Source organism: Salmo salar, chromosome 16 (genome assembly GCF_965601325.2).
Source record: "Salmo salar chromosome 16, fSalSal1, whole genome shotgun sequence".
In the NCBI taxonomy this organism is placed as follows: Eukaryota; Metazoa; Chordata; class Actinopteri; order Salmoniformes; family Salmonidae; genus Salmo; species Salmo salar.
Window position 1 is genome coordinate 3,865,200 of NC_138306.1, and position 19,801 is coordinate 3,885,000.

Genomic DNA, 19,801 nt, shown 5'->3' on the forward strand with positions numbered 1-19,801 from the left:
CAGAGTAAAGGCAGTATACCTAAACATTTAACACTTCCCACAGCATAAGCTGAAGCAGCTCTGGGTTTGTTCGTGACCAAAGCCAGTTCTCCAAAGTACTGCCCTCTTGAGCACGTGGCTATATCGACCTCCTCATCCTCTTGGTCTTTTTTCGTCTAGAGAGAAGACATAAGAGAGCAATATAAACAACATAATATCCCACAAATGGCCTCCTGAGTGGCGCAGCGGTCTAAGGCACTAGAAGCGTCACTACAGACCCGAGTTCGATCCTGGGCTGTATTACAACCGGCCGTGATCGGCAGTCCCATAGGGCGGCGCACAATTGGCCCAGCATCGTCCGGGTTAGGGGAGGGTTTGGCCGGGGGGGCTTTACTTGGCTCATCTAACTCTAGCGACTCCAGGCGCCTGCAGGCTGACCTCGGTCGTCAGTTTCCTCCGACACATTGGTGCGGCTGGCTTCTGGTTAAGCGGGCAGGTGTTAAGAAGCGCGGTTTGGTGGGTCATGTTTCGGAGGACGCATGACTCGACCTTCACCTCACAAGCCCGTTGGGGAGCTGCAGCGATGAGACAAGATCGAAATTGAGGAGAAAAAGGGGGTAAAATCCCACAAAAAATGTAATAAAAAAAATATCTCACAAATCCATTTTAACTAAATTTCTATGTATGATACATTCAAATCTGTAATGTCTTAGAGACAAACTTACCCTGCTTCTTTTCATGGTGATTCTAACTTGACCAGATTCAACTATATAAAAACAATCTGCTAGATCCCCCTGCAACAGAACATACATTACAGTATTTCAATTTGCAAATAAACAATACATTAGAATGAAATAAATACTTGCAAGAACTGGAATTACCTGGCATGATCATATAGAATAGAATAGAAGATGGAGAAAACAATACCTGAGAGATGATCTGTTCTTCATCGCTGAATGGTTTAGAAGACAGCACGTCCACTACTTTCATTCTCTCTGAAAGCTGGGGATTACAGGGAAGGCAAACTTTGTTAAGACTGGTTTGCAGGGATGAGTTTGTTCTATACTTTAAAATACACATCATCTGAAAGCTGGGGATAACAGGGCACACACTGATTGGATTGCAGGGACGTGTTTGTACTAATGTGAGAAAGAAAATGCACTTTACGTTCACAAAAACATATTCTACTGATAAAGACAGAAACACAATAGACCTATACCTCTAGTGATGTAAGGAATGGAAGGGATTCAATGAACTCCTCATAAAGTCTCCTCTTCAACGCGTTGTTCTTTACAATGATCCTCCTGAATGTCAGACGATCCTGAAAACAGGCACAGTTGTCAGTATATCTCTAATCATTTATAATGGTAGGATGAAAACAACAAGTCATGTCGATGTCTGGCAATGGTGAATGATATAGTCAAGACAAACAGTCCACCATTTGGGATTGTTTTGTTCAGTGCAGTACTATTTCCACTCCTATGATTCATTTTTCCTTTTAGTCCCTGTGTCCAACATAACATTTTCCAGCAGAGGGAGCTGCATCTCTAACCAATGTCAAGATTTTCCCCAAAAAGCTGCAGAAGTGTCCTATTATTATTATATCAAGCTATTATCATTGGTTGGTTTATCCGGATCCCCATTAGCTTTTACCGAAGCAGCAGCTATTCTTCCTGGGGTCCACACAAAAACATAAAACACGACAAATAACAAAACACTGATACACTCAGACAAGAACAGTCACATAAATCTATAATACAACAATATACAAACAATACAGCTAAATAATAATGTATGTGTAGATTGCGTGTTAGAGTGTGATAGAGTGTGTCTGTATGTGGGTGGCAGGTAGCCTAGCAGTTAAGAGCGTTGGGCCAGTAACTGAAAGATTGCTGACTCGAATCCCTGAGCCAACTAGGTGAAAAATCTGTCGATGTGCCCTTGAGCAAGGCCCAAGTCGCTCTGGATAAGAGAATAAGCTAAATGACTAGAACGTGAATGTTTGTGTGTGTGTCATTTCACAGTCCCTATTGTGCCATGAGTTGTTGTTTTATACATTTTTTGTGGTAATTTTGCTGTTTGGTTGAGTAATTGGAGATAGCTCTGTATAATACTGTGGTGGGTGATTCTTAAACCAGTTTTAATCATGGCGGTAACAAAGTGAGTTAGAAAACAATGATGCATCTGCAACAATCAGCTACCATTCTGAAGACTAAGATGCTTAGTTTATGGCACAGTGTCTTAATTTAAATATATTTAACATTTGTCAGAATTTTGTACATTTTCACCCCCAATTCTCATTACCGAAATGCGTCCGGATTAAATTCTCTGGTCATTTTATACAATTTACTTTAGAAAAACCTAACTTATTTGAATAAAACACCAAATATGTTGCAGTAGTTTGTCCATAAATCATAAATGTTTTATACTAGTTGAAGTTCACATTAAACTATAATATTTATTAAGTAAAAACACAATGTCTTTCTTATTACCGTAACATGTTTTTTGATTTGCTGTAAAAACACTAATACATTTTTTTATAAAGTTGTATTCACCCATGATGGATCATCTAGAAGAGTAGTCCTTAGATAAGCACAAGTTAATTTAATTTCTTCACTTATATGCGGGAATGAGGATCTTATTCTCAAACACCCTCTTTACGACGCTTGACCTTCTCATTACCGAAATGATTAAAAAGCTCAAATTAGGAAAAACTTAAGAGAATCATTACCTTACCAAAATGGAGGCATGAACGGGCCTCAGTGACGTGTTCAATTGTTCGCTGACTCATGACGGCTGTCTCCTGTTACTTGCAGATTGAGCTAAGGGCCTCTCATTACCGAAACACACATTTCTCATTACCATATAATTTTACGTCCGTTTCGGTAATGAGAACCTTAATTTCGGTTACGATAATAAGCTAATTCTAATGTATAGTCAATGGGTGTGCTGCGCTAACTTAGATTTTTTACCAGGACCACTGTTTACACCTATTGTATAGATTTTTTGTAAAACATCAGTTATTTGAATAAATAGAAGTGAACAAGAAATATGTGTGTATAAACCGACATTTAATTAACTTAAAGCCACAATCAGGAGTTTGTGTTTCAGCAAACTTTTTAGGGAAGTTAGAGACCAATACACACAGGCAGTTAGAAAAGCCAAGGCTAGCTTTTTCAAGCAGAAATTTGCTTCCTGCAACACAAACTCAAAAAAGTTCTGGGACATTGTAAAGTCCATGGAGAATAAGAGCACCCCCTCCCAGCTGCCCACTGCACTGAGGATAGGAAACTCTGTCACCACCGATAAATCCACTATAATTGAGAATTTCAATAAGCATTTTACTACGGCTGGCCATGCTTTCCACCTGGCCACCCCTACCCCGGTCAACAGCACTGCACCCCCCACAGCAACTCGCCCAAGCCTTCCCCATTTCTCCTTCTCCCAAATCCAGTCATGTGATGTTCTGAAAGAGCTGCAAAATCTGGACCCCCACAAATCAGCCGGGCTAGACAATCTGGACCCTTTCTTTCTAAAATTATCTGCCGAAATTGTTGCAACCCCTATTACTAGCCTGTTCAACCTCTCTTTCGTGTCGTCTGAGATTCCCAAAGATTGGAAAGCAGCTGCGGTCATCCCCCTCTTCAAAGGGGGACACTCTTGACCAAACTACTACAGACCTATATCTATCCTACCCTGCCTTTCTAAGGTCTTCGAAAGCCAAATTAACAAACAGATCACCGACCATTTCGAATCCCACCGTACCTTCTCCGCTATGCAATCTGGTTTCAGAGCTGGTCATGGGTGCACCTCAGCCACGCTCAAGGTCCTAAAGGATATCTTAACCACCTTCGATAAGAAACAGTACCGTGCAGCCATATTCATTGACCTGGCCAAGGCTTTCGACTCTGTCAATCACCACATCCTCATCGGCAGACTCAACAGCCTTGGTTTCCCAAATGATTGCCTCGACTGGTTCACCAACTACACTGCTCAAAAAAATAAAGGGAACACTTAAACAACACAATGTAACTCCAAGTCAATCACACTTCTGTGAAATCAAACTGTCCCCTTAGGAAGCAAAACCGATTGACAATAAATTTCACATGCTGTTGTGCAAATGGAATAGACAACAGGTGGAAATTGTAGGCAATTAGCAAGACACCCCCAATAAAGGAGTGGTTCTGCAGGTGGGGACCACAGACCACTTCTCAGTTCCTATGCTTCCTGGCTGATGTTTTGGTCACTTTTGAATGCTGGCGGTGCTTTCACTCTAGTGGTAGCATGAGACGGAGTCTACAACCCACACAAGTGGCTCAGGTAGTGCAGCTCATCCAGGATGGCACATCAATGCGAGCTGTGGCAAGAAGGTTTGCTGTGTCTGTCAGCGTAGTGTCCAGAGCATGGAGGCGCTACCAGGAGACAGGCCAGTACATCAGGAGACGTGGAGGAGGCCGAAGGAGGGCAACAACCCAGCAGCAGGACCGCTACCTCCGCCTTTGTGCAAGGAGGAGCAGGAGGAGCACTGCCAGAGCCCTGCAAAATGATCTCCAGCAGGCCACAAATGTGCATGTGTCTGCTCAAATGGTCAGAAACAGACTCCATGAGGGTGGTATGAGGGCCCGACGTCCACAGGTGGGGGTTGTGCTTACAGCCCAACACCGTGCAGGACGTTTGGCATTTGCCAGAGAACACCAAGATTGGCAAATTCACCACTGGCACCCTGTGCTCTTCACAGATGAAAGCAGGCTCACACTGAGCACATGTGGCAGACGTGACAGAGTCTGGAGATGCCGTGGAGAACGTTCTGCTGCCTGCAACATCCTCCAGCATGACCGGTTTGGCGGTGGGTCAGTCATGGTGTGGGGTGGCATTTCGTTGGGGGGCCGCACAGCCCTCCATGTGCTCGCCAGAGGTAGCCTGATTGCCATTAGGTACCGAGATGAGATCCTCAGACCCCTTGTGAGACCATATGCTGGTGCGGTTGGCCCTGGGTTCCTCCTAATGCAAGACAATGCCTGACCTCATGTGGCTGGAGTGTGTCAGCAGTTCCTGCAAGAGGAAGGCATTGATGCTATGGACTGGCCCGCCCGTTCCCCAGACCTGAATCCAATTGAGCACATCTGGGACATCATGTCTCGCTCCATCCACCAACGCCACGTTGCACCACAGATTGTCCAGGAGTTGGCGGATGCTTTAGTCCAGGTCTGGGAGGAGATCCCTCAGGAGACCATCCGCCACCTCATCAGGAGCATGCCCAGGCATTGTAGGGAGGTCATACAGGCACATGGAGGCCACACACACTACTGAGCCTCATTTTGACTTGTTTTAAGGACATTACATCCAAGTTGGATCAGCCTGTAGTGTGGTTTTCCACTTTAATTTTTTAGTGGGACTCCAAATCCAGACCTCCATGGGTTGATAAATTGGATTTCCATTGATTATTTTTGTGTGATTTTGTTCTCAGCACATTCAACTATTTAAAGAAAAAAGTATTTAATAAGATTATTTCATTCATTCAGATCTAGGATGTGTTATTTTAGTGTTCCCTTTATTTTTTTGAGCAGTGTACTTCTCCGACAGAGTTCAGTGTGTCAAATCTGAGGGCCTGTTGTCCGGGCCTCTGGCAGTCTCTATGGGGGTGCCACAGGGTTGAATTTTTGGGCCGACTCTCTTCTCTGTATATATCAACGATGTCGCTCTTGCTGCTGGTGAGTCTCTGATCCACCTCTACGCAGATGACACCATTCTGTATACTTCTGGCCCTTCTTTGGACACTTAACAACGCTCCAGACGAGCTTCAATGCCATTCAACTCTCCTTCCGTGGCATACAACTGCTCTTAATACAAGTAACACTAAATGCATGCTCTTCAACCGACCGCTGCCTGCACCTGCCCGCCCATCCAGCATCACTACTCTGGACGGTTCTGAGTTAGAATATGTAGACAACTACAAATACCTAGGTGTCTGGCAAGACTGTAAACTCTCCTTCCAGACTCACATAAAACATCTCCAATCCAAAGTTAAATCTAGAATTGGCTTCCTATTTCGCAACAAAGCATCCTTCACTCATGCTGCCAAACATACCCTCGTAAAACTGACCATCTTACCGATCCTCGACTTTAGCGATGTCATTTACAAAATAGCCTCCAACACCCTACTCAACAAATTGGATGCAGTCCATCACAGTGCCATCCGTTTTGTCACCAACGCCCCATATACTACCCACCACTGCGACCTGTTCGCTCTCGTTGGCTGGCCCTCGCTTCATACTCGTCGCCAAACCCACTGGCTCCAGGTCATCTACAAGACTCTGCTAGGTAAAGTCCCGCCTTATCTCTGCTCGCTGGTCACCATAGCTGCACCCACCCGTAGCACGCGTTCCAGCAGGTATATCTCACTTGTCACCCCCAAAGCCAATTCCTCCTGGAAACACATCTCCCTCACTAGCTTTAAGCACCAGCTGTCAGAGCAGCTCACAGATCACTGCACCTGTACATAGCCCATCTATAAATAGCCCAGACAACTACCACTTCCCCTACTGTATTTATTTATTTAGCTCCTTTGCACCCCAGTATTTCTACTTTGCACATTCATCTTCTGTGAAATCTACCATTCCAGTGTTTTAATTGCTATATTGTGTTTACTTCACCACCATTGCCTATTTATTGCCTTTACCTCCCTTATCTCACCTCATTTGCTCACATTGTATATAGACTTATTTTTCTACTGTATTATTGACTATGTTTGTTTTACTCCATGTGTAACTCTGTGTTGTTATATGTGTCGAACTGCTTTGCTTTATCTTGGCCAGGTCGCAGTTGTAAATGAGAACTTGTTCTCAACTTGCCTACCTGGTTAAATAATGGTGAAATAAAAAAATAAAATAAAAAAAGAGCAACCCCCCCACTTAAAGGAGGATATCCCCTATTTTTACATGTACCTGTTTTAGCACTTACCTGTACTGTTGTTTGATATCCCAATAATTTTTTGTCCATATCCCACATATTTTGATTATTTATAAGCATATCATGTGATGCCATTAAATTTAGAAATTGATCTAAAATACCTTAGAACAACACATATCCATGTCTTACTACACCAATGTTACCTGTAAAGACCTTGGAGAAATAAAAACTTTTTTTTTTTTAAGTCGCCTTTTAACTTTGAAAATACATGCATGTAATTACAGTATTTATACTTATGCTAAAATAAGGGGTATTTTAGTCAATTGCATTAAGATCAGTGATTTTAGTATTATACAAATAATTTGAGATAAACAAATAACACAGTTTGATGAAGTATTGGGTTACTGAATCTCTATTAGCTCAGGACAGTTTTTCAATGGAAATCTATGCAACACTCATTACCAAAACATGCATTCTCATCTACGAAAGCTGCTTTTCATTACCGTAATGCACCAATATTTAGGAAATATTCCGAAAAATAAAATGTATACTTTAGTAATTTTTACTTAATCTGATAGTGTGCCTTTTGTTCTTTATCCAAATATGTGTACATAAATATCACATGTATACACAAGTAATTATGACAAAAAAAACAAGATTCAGAAAAGGTTGTGTTGCTGTAATTAAATACATTACAACATAAATGTATATAATTAAATTTGTTATATATTTGTTTGCCGTGTTATGCTTAATGCAGGCCTTTTCAATAAGTGAGAAATGTAAAAATGTTTTATTAAAATTATGTTTATATCTTTTTTGGACTTTGAAAACTATTGCGGTAATGAGAATTTTTGCATTGGTAGTTTTGGAAATTGTGGTAAAATGCATAATATCTGATCAATAAACATAATAATTATTAATTAAATAGCTAAAAGATACTAATCTTAGTAATCCAAGAGGAATTATGGTTGAAAATGTGTTTCTTTTTTTAACATCATTATTTTGTCAAGTGCCAGTTTCTTGAGAATCACCCATGTGTTCCCGTGAATTTGGACTTGGGGACTGTGAAGAGACCCCTGGTGGCATGTCTTGTGGGGTGTGTCTGAGCTGAATGTTATTTAATTATGCAGACAATCTGGAATTTTCATCACAGTAGTATCTCTCATAAAAACTAAAAAGAGAAGATGATAATCTCTTGTCAACCCTCAACCAGGAAAGACTGGCATGCATGATGTTGATGTTAGTTCTGTATGCAACAAGGCATGCTGCTCTGTTTGAGCCAGCTGCAGTTTTGCTTGGTATTTTTTTGCGGCACTTCACCATTTTACTGGACAGTAATCAATATTGGACAAGACCAGAGCCTGAACAACTAGTGCAGTTGATTTGTGTAAAAAACGCAGAACACCTTTTTATAGACATACCCCTCCACATCTTCACAACTAATTTGTCAATATGACTTGACCATGATAATTGACCATCCAATGTTATACCTAGGAGTTTACCGTCCTCAACTTGCTCAATGGTCATACCCTTTATGCACAACTCCAGTTGAGGTTTACATCGTAGAGAATGTTTTGAACCAAATACAATGCTATTATGAATTACCCATTCTAACTTTCCCCAAGTACTCAATGCCATGGTCTGGTAGCATTTGGGGTTTATCACCTGTACAAGGACTCATGTGCTGCTAATGTACAGAGTGTAATCCTTACAGCTCAGAGAGGAAGGATTCTTGGAAGCTCTTTGTACAAAACATGGCTTTTACCTCACTGAGCTTTCTCAGATGTTTATCGATAGCTTAATACATACAGTGCATTCGGAAAGTATTCAGACCCCTTGACTTTTTCCACATTTTGTTACAACCTTATTCTAAAATTGATAAAATAATTTTTTCCCCTAATCAATCTACACAGAATACCCCATAATGACAAAGCGAAAACAGGTTTTTAGACATTTGTGCAACTGTATAAAAAAAATGTTATGCATCTTATTTACATAAGTATTCAGACCCTTTGCTGTGCATCCTGTATACATTGATCATCGTTGAGATGTTTCTAGAACTTGATTAGAGTCCACATGTGGTAAACTAAATTGATAGGACATGATTTGGAAAGGCACACACCTACAGTATCTATATAAGGTCTTACTGTTGACAGTGCATGTCAGAGCAAAAACCAAGCCGTGAGTTCGAAGGAATTGTCTGTAGAGTTCCGAAACAGGATTGTGTCGAGGCACAGATCTGGGGAAGGAAACCAAAAAATTTCTGCAGCATTGAAGGTTCAGCTGAAATGTGTATTCCGCATTTAACCCAAACTCCTCTGAATATGAGAGGTGCGGGGGCTGCCTTAATCGACATCCACGTCTTCGGCACCCGGGGAACAGTGGGTTAACTGCCTTGCTCAGGAGTGGCCAGACTCCTCAGTGAAAGGCACATGACAGCCCACATGGAGTTTGCCAAAAGGCACCTAAAAGACTCAGGCCATGAGAAACAAGATTCTCTAGTCTGATGAAACCAAGATTGAATTCTGGTCTGAATGCCAAGCGTCACGTCTGGAGGAAACCTGGCACCATCCCTATGGTGAAGCATGGTGGAGGCAACATCATGCTGTGTGGATGTTTTTCAACGGCAGGGACTGGGAGACTAGTCAGAGTAAAGGGTCTGAATACTTATGTAAATGGATATTTCAGTTATTTATTTTTATTTCTAAAAACCTGTTTTTGCTTTGTCCTTATGGGTATTGTGTGTAGATTGATGAGGGAAAGAAAATATTTAATCAATTTTAGAATAAGGCTTAAAGTAACAAAATGTGGAAAAAGTCAAGGGGTCTGAATACTTTGCACCACCTTACAAGCATTTTGTCCATGTGATTGATGCAAAATTGACGACTGAGCCATGCCGACAATGACCGTTTCCCAGAAAACTGCTACCCCATCATACAATATGCACTGTACAGTGCTGCCGGTTACTGCATGTACTATGAGGAACAGTTTAGGGGAAAGAAAATAATTCACTCACCAGGCACCAGAGAGCTCCGGGCGAGGTGGCTATGATGGTAGCAGCCCTGGGGGTGTTGTACATCAGGGCCAGCTCTCCAAAGCTCCCCCGGTTATCATAGGCTCCCACAGTCTTCTCAATGCCATCAACCCTCATGCAGATATCAAACATCCCTCTGAGAAAGGGGGGAGAGAGGACAAGATTTAAAGAGAACAATTTGGATCATATAACAGTCCTTTCAAGACAAATACAGTGATGAACTGAAATGAAACAATTGCCAAATATACTATGACGTATTGAGGAACATTTGGGGAGTAACCCCGAAAGGTTGTCAGTCCAACAGTTTAACCATTACGCCAAGAAGTCCAAACCTCTTGATGAGGTTGTTAGGTTTTAAGGTTACTATAGTATGTCAGCGTTTACCTTTCTATGACGTAGAAGTTATCCCCATCGGCATCTTGATCTATGATGTGCTCTCCTACCTCAAAGAACTTCTCAAACATGGCATCAAGTACTTGGGAAAATTGTTCCTGTGGTATGAGAAAACAAACAATAAATAAAAATAGACTGAAACAAAGACCTGAGGATTATATCAAACTAGCAGTCAATTCAAATAGAAAACATTGTATTGAGTATTTGTAATAATAAGGCCCTAGGCTACACATTACTCATTACACAGCATCAAACATACAGTACGTAGGATACATGAATACTTCAACTTGATTCCTCGCTACATGCTGTTACAATACTTAAAAATAATTGGCAAAACAATCCCACAGCGCATCGGGCCATGGCACAAAGCTACTGGTCACAGGCTACAGTCTATTCTCTTTTCTGTGTATAAAGTGTGTGCTTGCGTGTGCGTGTGTAATGAACCATAGCAGATAGTGAATGGAGGGAAAGGGAGACCCACTACAGTACGATGAGGGAATAAAAATATAACATTCTTCATCTTACCGGGTCCAGGTTTTTAAACAGGAGGATATCTCTGCAGGCCTCCTGTAGTCTTTGCCTCTGCTCGTCTGTTTTAGGGTGGGTAACCTGGGAAAGCACCCACATGCTATGTTATTGACAAAGATATTTTGAAAGAACACTTCTTCTTGTCCTTCACATCCAATTATCTGTATACTCCATGCACTAATACCAATACTCATCTAGTACAACATCATTTAGAAAACATAGCTGACATTTGGCTTGTCATCATTTTTTATCTCCAGAGAGTTAATTTCTTCAACAGTTCCTCTGTAGTCTCTGTAATAGTTTCTTGTACAGTACCACTTTTTGAAATGCAGGGCCATCTTACTCTCTGCTCTTTGTCCTCCTCGTCTTCATCAGGGTTGAATGCCTCGGCACACACTGTATGATAGAAGAGATTATTGAAAGTTACTGCAAGACATTCACATTCACTGAAAATACAATATGCTGACCAGAAACAGATACATTCTGTTGAAGACATATGTTGCTTGTCAGAAAAGGTTAACAAAAAAATCGAAGAAATGTAGAAAATGAGAAATACAAGATTGTGCACAGAAAGGTGTCACAGTATTTAATCCATTACTGATCCTAGTCTTATAAGCAACTGTCTTATTCATGGTGGATTTAGAGCCTTTGTGTAAAATTATTTTATTAAACACAACCTTGTTTTAAAGTATTGGGCCTATAACAAACTTCATCAAGATGTACGTTGTCTGTGTAAGAGATTCATTTAAGATAATACGAGGTCCATGTTCCAACAAAGGAATATATTGTAAAAATATGTAGATATCCATGACATCTCTGAGAGATTTAGTAATCATAATAAAGTATCACTTTTTAAACAGATCAGAGAGATAAAGAGTGAGTTAACACAACCAGAATTGAGCCAGAGTTCAGACCCTACTTGTGACTAACATAAAGCACATACTGTATTTATTATGGGGTGATAATACCTTCATTTTACACTTGAAGTTGACACAAAATACTTTTTGATTGAAGATGCCATAGACCATTTTCACAGTGTGATGACAGTTCAGCTTCTCTAATACCACACAAAAACAAAAGGCACTGACCCCAAACCTCCCCTTAAGACTTTAACGATAGGTGACCAGGGGGCCTCTCTTTTCACCTTTCTTCTGGCAAGAGTGCCCAACAGCTAGCCTGGTCAACCAGACTGAGTGCTACGCTCATTGGTGAGCGCACTGGTCAGTATCGTTGACCGGCCTAGCCAATCAGCTCCTAGATGCCTCCAGCCAACCATCCTCTTACTAACCATCCAGAAAACAGTACAGTCACTCTTCTGTCTGTCCGTCTTCATCAATAACCTCAACTTCCCACACAACAGACGAGGATGGATCCTCATATCAACACGGTCCTGCTGCCGCTAGTTTCATCTCATGTCAACCTACATCATTTTGTGATTGACTTCCTTCCTGGGGTTTGTTAAAGGAAGATCGAGATGACGGTGATAATTCATCTCTATTGTAAGCAGAGGCCGGGTAAAATGAAACACAGTGGAGGAAGATATTGGATTAATGGCCTCTGTGAGTGTTAATGCCTACCAGTTACATTATCCAGGGGATTTTCATATCCACAACGACCGGGGACTTTACCTGTCCTACATACTCATTCTTACTCTAATTTTAAACAAAATCAAAAGAATATGAAAGAATAGAACTAAAAACATTGTGATCTTTACTACAGAGTGGACCTAAAAAAGTATGCAGCCTGACTACCTGTGTAACTTCAGAAATTATCCTTGAGTAAGAGATCTGTTTTGTAAGTAGACTGCTGACTGAACGAACAGGCCAGACAGAGAAGTACCGTACTGTAGAAAATTGAAGATTCCTGGTAAAGTAAGTCAATTATTGAAATGGTGGTGTGTTGTTATAAGAACAGACACTACAGTGCTGCTGACTAAATTACTGCTGATTTCAGGCTCTCTGGGACTGGGTATTTCACGGTTGAAAAGTTAAAATAGACTACAGCAGAAGCATATCCCTACAGTGGTTTGTCCTTTAAAAGTTGCAGCGTACTGCGCCACAGCTTACATGGTGCCGCAGAATTCTATGGCACGTTATTTAAGTGCCAGACACTGGTACCATTAATGCTAGTTAGTGCTAGTTTGACCATCAGAGGACATCTTTGAGAAGCATTTGATAGCCTTCAATAAAGGCTGTACAAGAGAATTTAAAACCTTTTTTGTAAGAACATAGTATATGGGACTGATTTTAAGACATTTTTCTTAATTAATTTGATTAACATTATGATGTTTCTATTCCAAGAAAAATGCTCTGGTTTTCCGTTAGGATGGAATGGAAAATATGGCGCTGTACAACGTGACGGTCAGGAGTAGGCTACAGTACGTGGCTATTTTTTTTTAAAGAATCCCTGTGTTGTGCGGGCACACGGGAGACCGGGGTTCAATTCCCCGACTGTCCTTGTAAATAAGAATTTGTTCTTAACTGACTTGCCTAGTTAAATAAAAGGTTACACTAAGAGCATAACATTTCTACACCCTAATTGTAGTCTACCCAATACCCAAACGGAGATTCAGTGAAAATAAAAATCACATTGATTTTTCAAGACCAGTCCCCACGCTTGTCTCAGAGCAGTGCGAAATGGTGCTAAAATAGTTGTAGGCTATTGCTTCAAATCCTATTGCTTCTATCTTCAATATGCTTTTTAAATAAATAAGGCATACACCACTTTTAACAGCACATTACTCAACACTAGTGAGACTCATGTTGCCTACGGTAGGCCTACAGTATATAGAAAAATATGACATGACTCTCCGCCAATAATTACATATGAAGGATTCTAAATTAAAACCAAAAGCCACCTCATGGGTCTCCCGGTGGCGGCCGGCACTGGTATCAAACCTGCATCTGTAGCAACGCATTTTGCACTGCGGGAGCCCCCATCCACTCTGGAGCCCCCATCCACAAAAGTATCAAAATACAGAGAGGTGTTGGTAAAGGTATATCGTCCTGCTAATAGCCCATAAATGGGCTATTATAATACTGTACATGGTGTCCAAGTCAGGATAACCAAAACATTTATTTATTAAAGACTATAAAAAAAAATGTGGTACTTATTTATTTTGATCCAAAGCCATGAATGAGCGAGTCACTCAGCTTTTTGTAGGTGCCGGGCTATATGACTGTGCCATCAACTTGATCATTTTTCACGATATTTTGGAGGTTATTTCGTTTTCAAAAAATTAAAGTGAGCAATTGTAATCTGAATAAAGGCCAAAACATTTATTTATGTTTTTAGATGTAATACATAATACTTTTTGCTGTATTATTTGTTTTGTCTTTTCTGGTGGATTAAACTGAAAGTGCAACCAATCACGGCCGGTTGTGATACAGCCAACCTAACATAGAAATACATTTGAAGATATAACTATCCCCCTACCCTCCTTCTAGGCAAGTCTATTGTCCAGCTACCTGCTAATAGCCATAATGGTGGTGTACAACGTGACCGTGTGTGTTTGAAAGAGTATTTTCCAGTAAGCAACAATTTGTTTATGTCACACCCTGAACGGTTTCATCTGTCTTTGTGATTGTCTCCACCCCCATCCAGGTGTCGCCCATCTTCCCAATTATTTCCTGTGTATTAATACCTGTGTTCTCTGTTTGTCTGTAGCCAGTTCGTCTTGTTTTTTCAAGTCAACCAGCGTTTTGTGTCTCAGCTCCTGCTTTTTCCAGTCTCTCTTTTCTCGCCCTCCTAATTTTGACCCTTGCATGTCCTGACTCCGAGCATGCCTGCCTGACCACTCTGCCTGCCCGACCCTAAGCATGCCTGCCGACCGGTACCGTTGCCCCGCCTCTGGTTTACTGACCCCTGCCTGCCTTGAACTGTCTATTGCCTGCCCCTGTTGGAATATTAAACTATTGTTTATTCGACAAGGTCTGCATCTGGGTCTTACCTTCACACCTGACAGTTTACCTTCATTAGACAACTTTGTTCCAATATTTCTGTAATTCAGTAATATTTATTCCCATAGTATTGCTTTATGGAGCCCTAACTAAATAAACATCGGATTTTGAAAGAGTATTTTTATAATTATTTCATTAACGAAAGCATTAAGATGCCATTATTGGTTACATTGTTTTAGTTTGAACGTGCAGACTGGCACTAAGAACAGCGGGAACGTCTCCCTAGTCAGCTCCATTATTAGCGCAACGCCCCTTAAAGTGCTGCTCTGTGCTACCCAGTGTGGCGGGGTGGCGGTCCACCCCCTCCCCTCCCTTCCCCATAGGCTAGGTCTGTCTTCTGTGCGCAGCTCTACGGCCCATCCCATGCCCCCTGCCCTCGTGCCTTGAACCTCGTGTGCTTTCAGTGGATACAGCTGGAGAACTGCAAGGCAATCCCATTGTGTGCCACTCGGGTGCCATGACCAATATGACCCATATATATTGTCCTGCTAATAACTGTTAATAATATATCTGAGAATATCCAAGGGGCTTTTACATAATTCTAAATTAATAACAATAATAATCGCTTTGTTTAAAAAAAATAACATTTTGGAGATGACTTTTGTTTTCAAATAACGTAAAATGAGCGAGAGAAAGGCCAATCTTGAACATGGGGTGAGACACTGTTACTAATTTGTAAATAAAGCCAGTTTGTTATTTAGAATAATTTATTTATGTTTTTAGAGGGAGAGAAACCAAATACCTACAGTCATCTCATGGGTCTCCCAGTCGAGGCCAGTACGGGTATTGAACCAGCATCTGTAGCAACACAGTGTCTTAGACCTTTGCGCCACTCAGGCGCTGTACAACGTGACAGGTCGGGAGAGGGCTACAATACTACAGTAAGAGCAAAATAATCCTAACAAAATAAAATGATAAATACCTTAGTGTAACAACAGTTTTAGTAAGTAATACTGAAGTCGTGCACAATTATCAGTTTCTATTTAGGTTTATGTCGCCCATTCATTGTCAGTTAGAGACACAGTAGGACCCAAAAGCATAATCGGTGCTCTAACTCCCCCTTGCGCTGGTCTGGAGCAATGAAGTGGTGACGCAGGGTACCGTACTAAACCACAATATTACCTCTAAGTCCCGCAGCATAATAAACTTTTAGTGGAGCAACCACTGTACTAATAATGTTCAGGCTTTTGTTCTACCCTAACACACCAGAAACAACAAAAATAACACACTCACCTGATGCTCTTCTAATAAATCGACTCATCACAGGAGCTGAAAAAAAAGTGGAAAAGCGAAGTGTGAGGTGATCATATAGGATGACATTGGAATCTGTTGTGGTGAAACTGCCATGTCAGTTTGCGATATTACAGCAACAAATATCACTTCAAACAACGAACACTGTTTTATTCCCTCAGACATCATTGCATATCATTGCACACGCGATAGAACAGCAGAGTGTGTCCTACGATTTTTTTTAAATGACTTTTCTGGAAGCTCATCTCCTCCTTTTCCGAAACAAAACCAATAACAAATGCACCTGGGGCGACCAGTGGCACTGTTTCACCTTTTGCAGATCTCAGCTTTAAGGCCAAATCAAGAAATATTGCAGTGATACTATACATGATCTACATTTTTTTAATCAAAGCTGGCAACTGAATGACAGGTGAAAAAGGACTCTTAACCTACTGTGGATTGTTATAACAATGTTGAACACAGATGTTACCTACTGCTGAATGCATATCCCCCCTTTTTGATAACTTCATCAATATTGCCCATGTGGAGCTAACATGGCTGCCATGGAATTGGTTGTGTCATGTAAATGCATCATAATACTTTTGGTAGAAACCGCAATGTCCAAACTCTCTATTATATCTTTGCTTTGCAAAACACCAGGGAAGCAAGCACCCTTTGCTAACCTAAAACTCCCAATAAGGAAGTGATGCTGAGTCCTTTAAAGTGTGTTTTGCTTGTTTGATCAAGTAACTGTCCAATGAAAATCTAACTTTTAAAAGTTCATATTCATTCAAATGTATCTATAAAGCCCTTTTTACATCAGCCGCTGTACAGAAACCTTGCCTAAAACCCTAATATTCTGTTAACTCATACCCAAATAACTCATCCTATACTTTTATTTGTGGCCAAAGCATGAATTGGAGAAAAAAAAACACTTAAAAAAGCCCACCTCAAACTTGTATCTCAAACAGACTGTTTAAAAAATGCTTGCTATTGCCTCATAGAGGATGATGAGCTGGCCAATCAGAGGTCTACTCGCATGAATATTTTTAATGACCGGTATACGCCCACACCATTCTATTGTTGGGGTACGCCTACATCATTCTAACACAGAAAATCTGCCTTTTAACACACTTAATTCACATTTTATGGAAGAAAAACTATTTCCCTCATATTGTAATTCATTATAGGTCATATTTCATAGAAATCTGAAAACACTGGACAGTTACTTTAAATGAGAACAAAATGTAATCTTAGTGAACCACACCTACACATGAAAAATACCAGCCTTGTCTCATAGACTAGACGTAACATAGTAAATGTAAATCCAAAACACTCAAATTAGTATGAGATCTTACGTTTGGTAAGACAGAAGGTTACTTTTGGCAAAAATGAAAGAAGGGTGGTCGGTCGCAGTGGATGGGAGATGTATAACGCGAATGTCTAGCAACCCAAAGATTGCATGTTTGAATCTCATCATGGACAATTTTAGCTAATTAGCAACTTTGCAACGACTGAGTACTTTTTAGCTACTTAGTATGTTAGCTAACCCTTCCCCTAACCCTTTAACCTTTTCACAAGTGAGTTCCACCCAGAGTGAATTTCTTTATGCACGTCATGTCAGAATGCACTCACTGTTCCAAAATGTGATTGTTACGCAACTGGACAATTAACCCGTGAGGCCTGCTAATTATCTATAGGCTATTATCTACTTGTCAAATTCAAATAATTTTAAAACAAGTTTTATTTACCTGCCATTTCCTGGTTGAAAAATTCAAATAGTTTGCCTAATTTCAGTTTTTGTGACAAAACAAGCAAGTATAGTGTAGAGAATAATTGAACCATCTAAATCGCTGTGAAATAGTTTCCATAACCCAAAGAATGTGAAATGTCAGAATAATATAAGAGAGAATGATTCATTTCAGCTTTTATTTCTTTCATCACATTCCCAGTGGGTCAGAAGTTTACATACATTAAATTATTATTTTGTAGCATTGCCTTTAAATTGTTTAACGTGAGTCAAAAGTATTCGGTAGCCTTCCACAAGCTTCCCACAATAAGTTGGGTGAATTTTGGCCCATTCCTCATGACAGAGCTGGTGTAACTGAGTCACGTTTGTAGGCCTCCTTGCTCGCACACACTTTTTCAGTTCGGCCCACAAACTTTCTATAGGATTGAGATCAGGGCTTTGTGATGGCCACTCCAATACCTTGACTTTGTTGTCCTTAAGCCATTTTGCCACAACTTTGGAAATATGCTTGGGGTCGTTGTCCATTTGGAAGACCCATTTGCAACCAAGCTTTAACTTCCTGACTGATGTCTTGAGATGTTGCTTCAATATATCCAAATAATTTTCCTGCCTCATGATGCTATCTATTTTGTGAAGAGCACCAGTCCCTCCTGCAGCAAAGCACCCCCACAACATGATGCTGCCACCCCTGTGCTTCACGGTTGGGATGGTGTTCTTCGGCTTGCAAGCCTCCGCCTTTTTCCTCCAAAAATAACGATTGTCATTATGGCCAAACGGTTCTATTTTTGTTTCATCAGACCAGAGGACATTTCTCCAAAAAGTACGATCTTTGTGCCCATGTGCAGTTGCAAACCGTAGTTTGGCTTTCTTATGGCGGTTTTGGAGCAGTGGCTTCTTCCTTGCTGAGAGGCCTTTCAGGTTATGTCGATATAGGACTCATTTTACTATGGATATAGATACTTTTGTACCCATTTCCTCCAGCATCTTCACAAGGTCCTTTGCTGTTGTTCTGGGATTTATTTGCACATTTCGCACCAAAGTACGCTCATCTCTAGGAGACAGAACACATCTCCTTCCTGAGCGGTATGATGGCTGCGTCGTGGTGTGTTTATGCTTGCATACTATTGTTTGTACAGATGAACGTGGTACCTTCAGGCGTTTGGAAATTGCTCGCAAGGATGAACCAGACTTGTAGAGGTCTACAATTTCTTTTGATTTTCCCATGATGTCAAGCAAAGAGGCACTGAGTGTGAAGGTAGGCCTTGAAATACATCCACAGGTACACCTCCAATTGATTCAAATGATGACAGTTAGCCTATCAATCAGAAGCTTCTAATAAAGCCATGACATAATTTTCTGGAATTTTCCAAGCTGTTTAAAGGCACAGTCAGCTTAGTGTATGTCAACTTCTGACCCACTGGAATTGTGATACGGTGAATTATAAGTGAAATAATCTGTCCGTAAAAAAATCGTTGGAAAAAGAAGTTGTGTCATGCACAAAGTAGATGTCCTAACCGACTTGCCAAAACTATAGTTTGTTAACAAGAAATCTGTGGAATGGTTGAAAAACGAGTTTTAATGACTCCAACCTAGGTGTATGTAAACTTCGGACTTCAACTGTATAGGCCTAAGGCTAAGACAATAAGAAGACACAGTGGCAGAAGAAATTCAACCACTCATTTGTTTCATTACAAAACCGGAGAGCGACATCTGTCCGGTGAAGTACACAAAACATATTGCATGTAACAAAGAGTTACATTACCTACAGCATGGTCAAGCAAAGTAATGTTTCCAACATTTACGGACTACTAAACAACTAGATTTAGAACCACAGAGTTGGTTCTAAAGAAAACAGGAGCTGCCTCCACTATTCAAGTACCATTTCAACATCTAATCACATATCCTTAGTCTAAAACACTGACTAACTAAAAAAATACCAAAAACTAGTTAGTCCAACCAACGTAATCCAATGACAGTATGATGTGGCTCTCCATGGTATTGATTTCTGTGTCTGTGTCT

At 40.7% G+C, this 19,801-nt stretch overlaps 1 protein-coding gene across 2 annotated transcripts in view; it reads right to left on the reverse strand.

The window, feature by feature from the left end:
* LOC106573038 (cAMP-dependent protein kinase type II-beta regulatory subunit) overlaps positions 1–19,801 on the reverse strand; it is a 37,081-nt gene that overhangs the window by 2,913 nt on the left and 14,367 nt on the right. For both annotated transcript variants that reach the window (XM_014147660.3, XM_014147661.3), the window contains exons 2-10: positions 16,036–16,071; positions 11,187–11,239; positions 10,841–10,924; positions 10,307–10,413; positions 9,905–10,058; positions 1,199–1,300; positions 907–981; positions 705–773; positions 20–155 (exon numbers count right to left, since the gene is read on the reverse strand). In XM_014147660.3, coding sequence (XP_014003135.1) covers positions 20–155; positions 705–773; positions 907–981; positions 1,199–1,300; positions 9,905–10,058; positions 10,307–10,413; positions 10,841–10,924; positions 11,187–11,239; positions 16,036–16,071 — 816 coding nt within the window. The remainder of the gene's footprint in view (positions 1–19; positions 156–704; positions 774–906; positions 982–1,198; positions 1,301–9,904; positions 10,059–10,306; positions 10,414–10,840; positions 10,925–11,186; positions 11,240–16,035; positions 16,072–19,801) is intronic.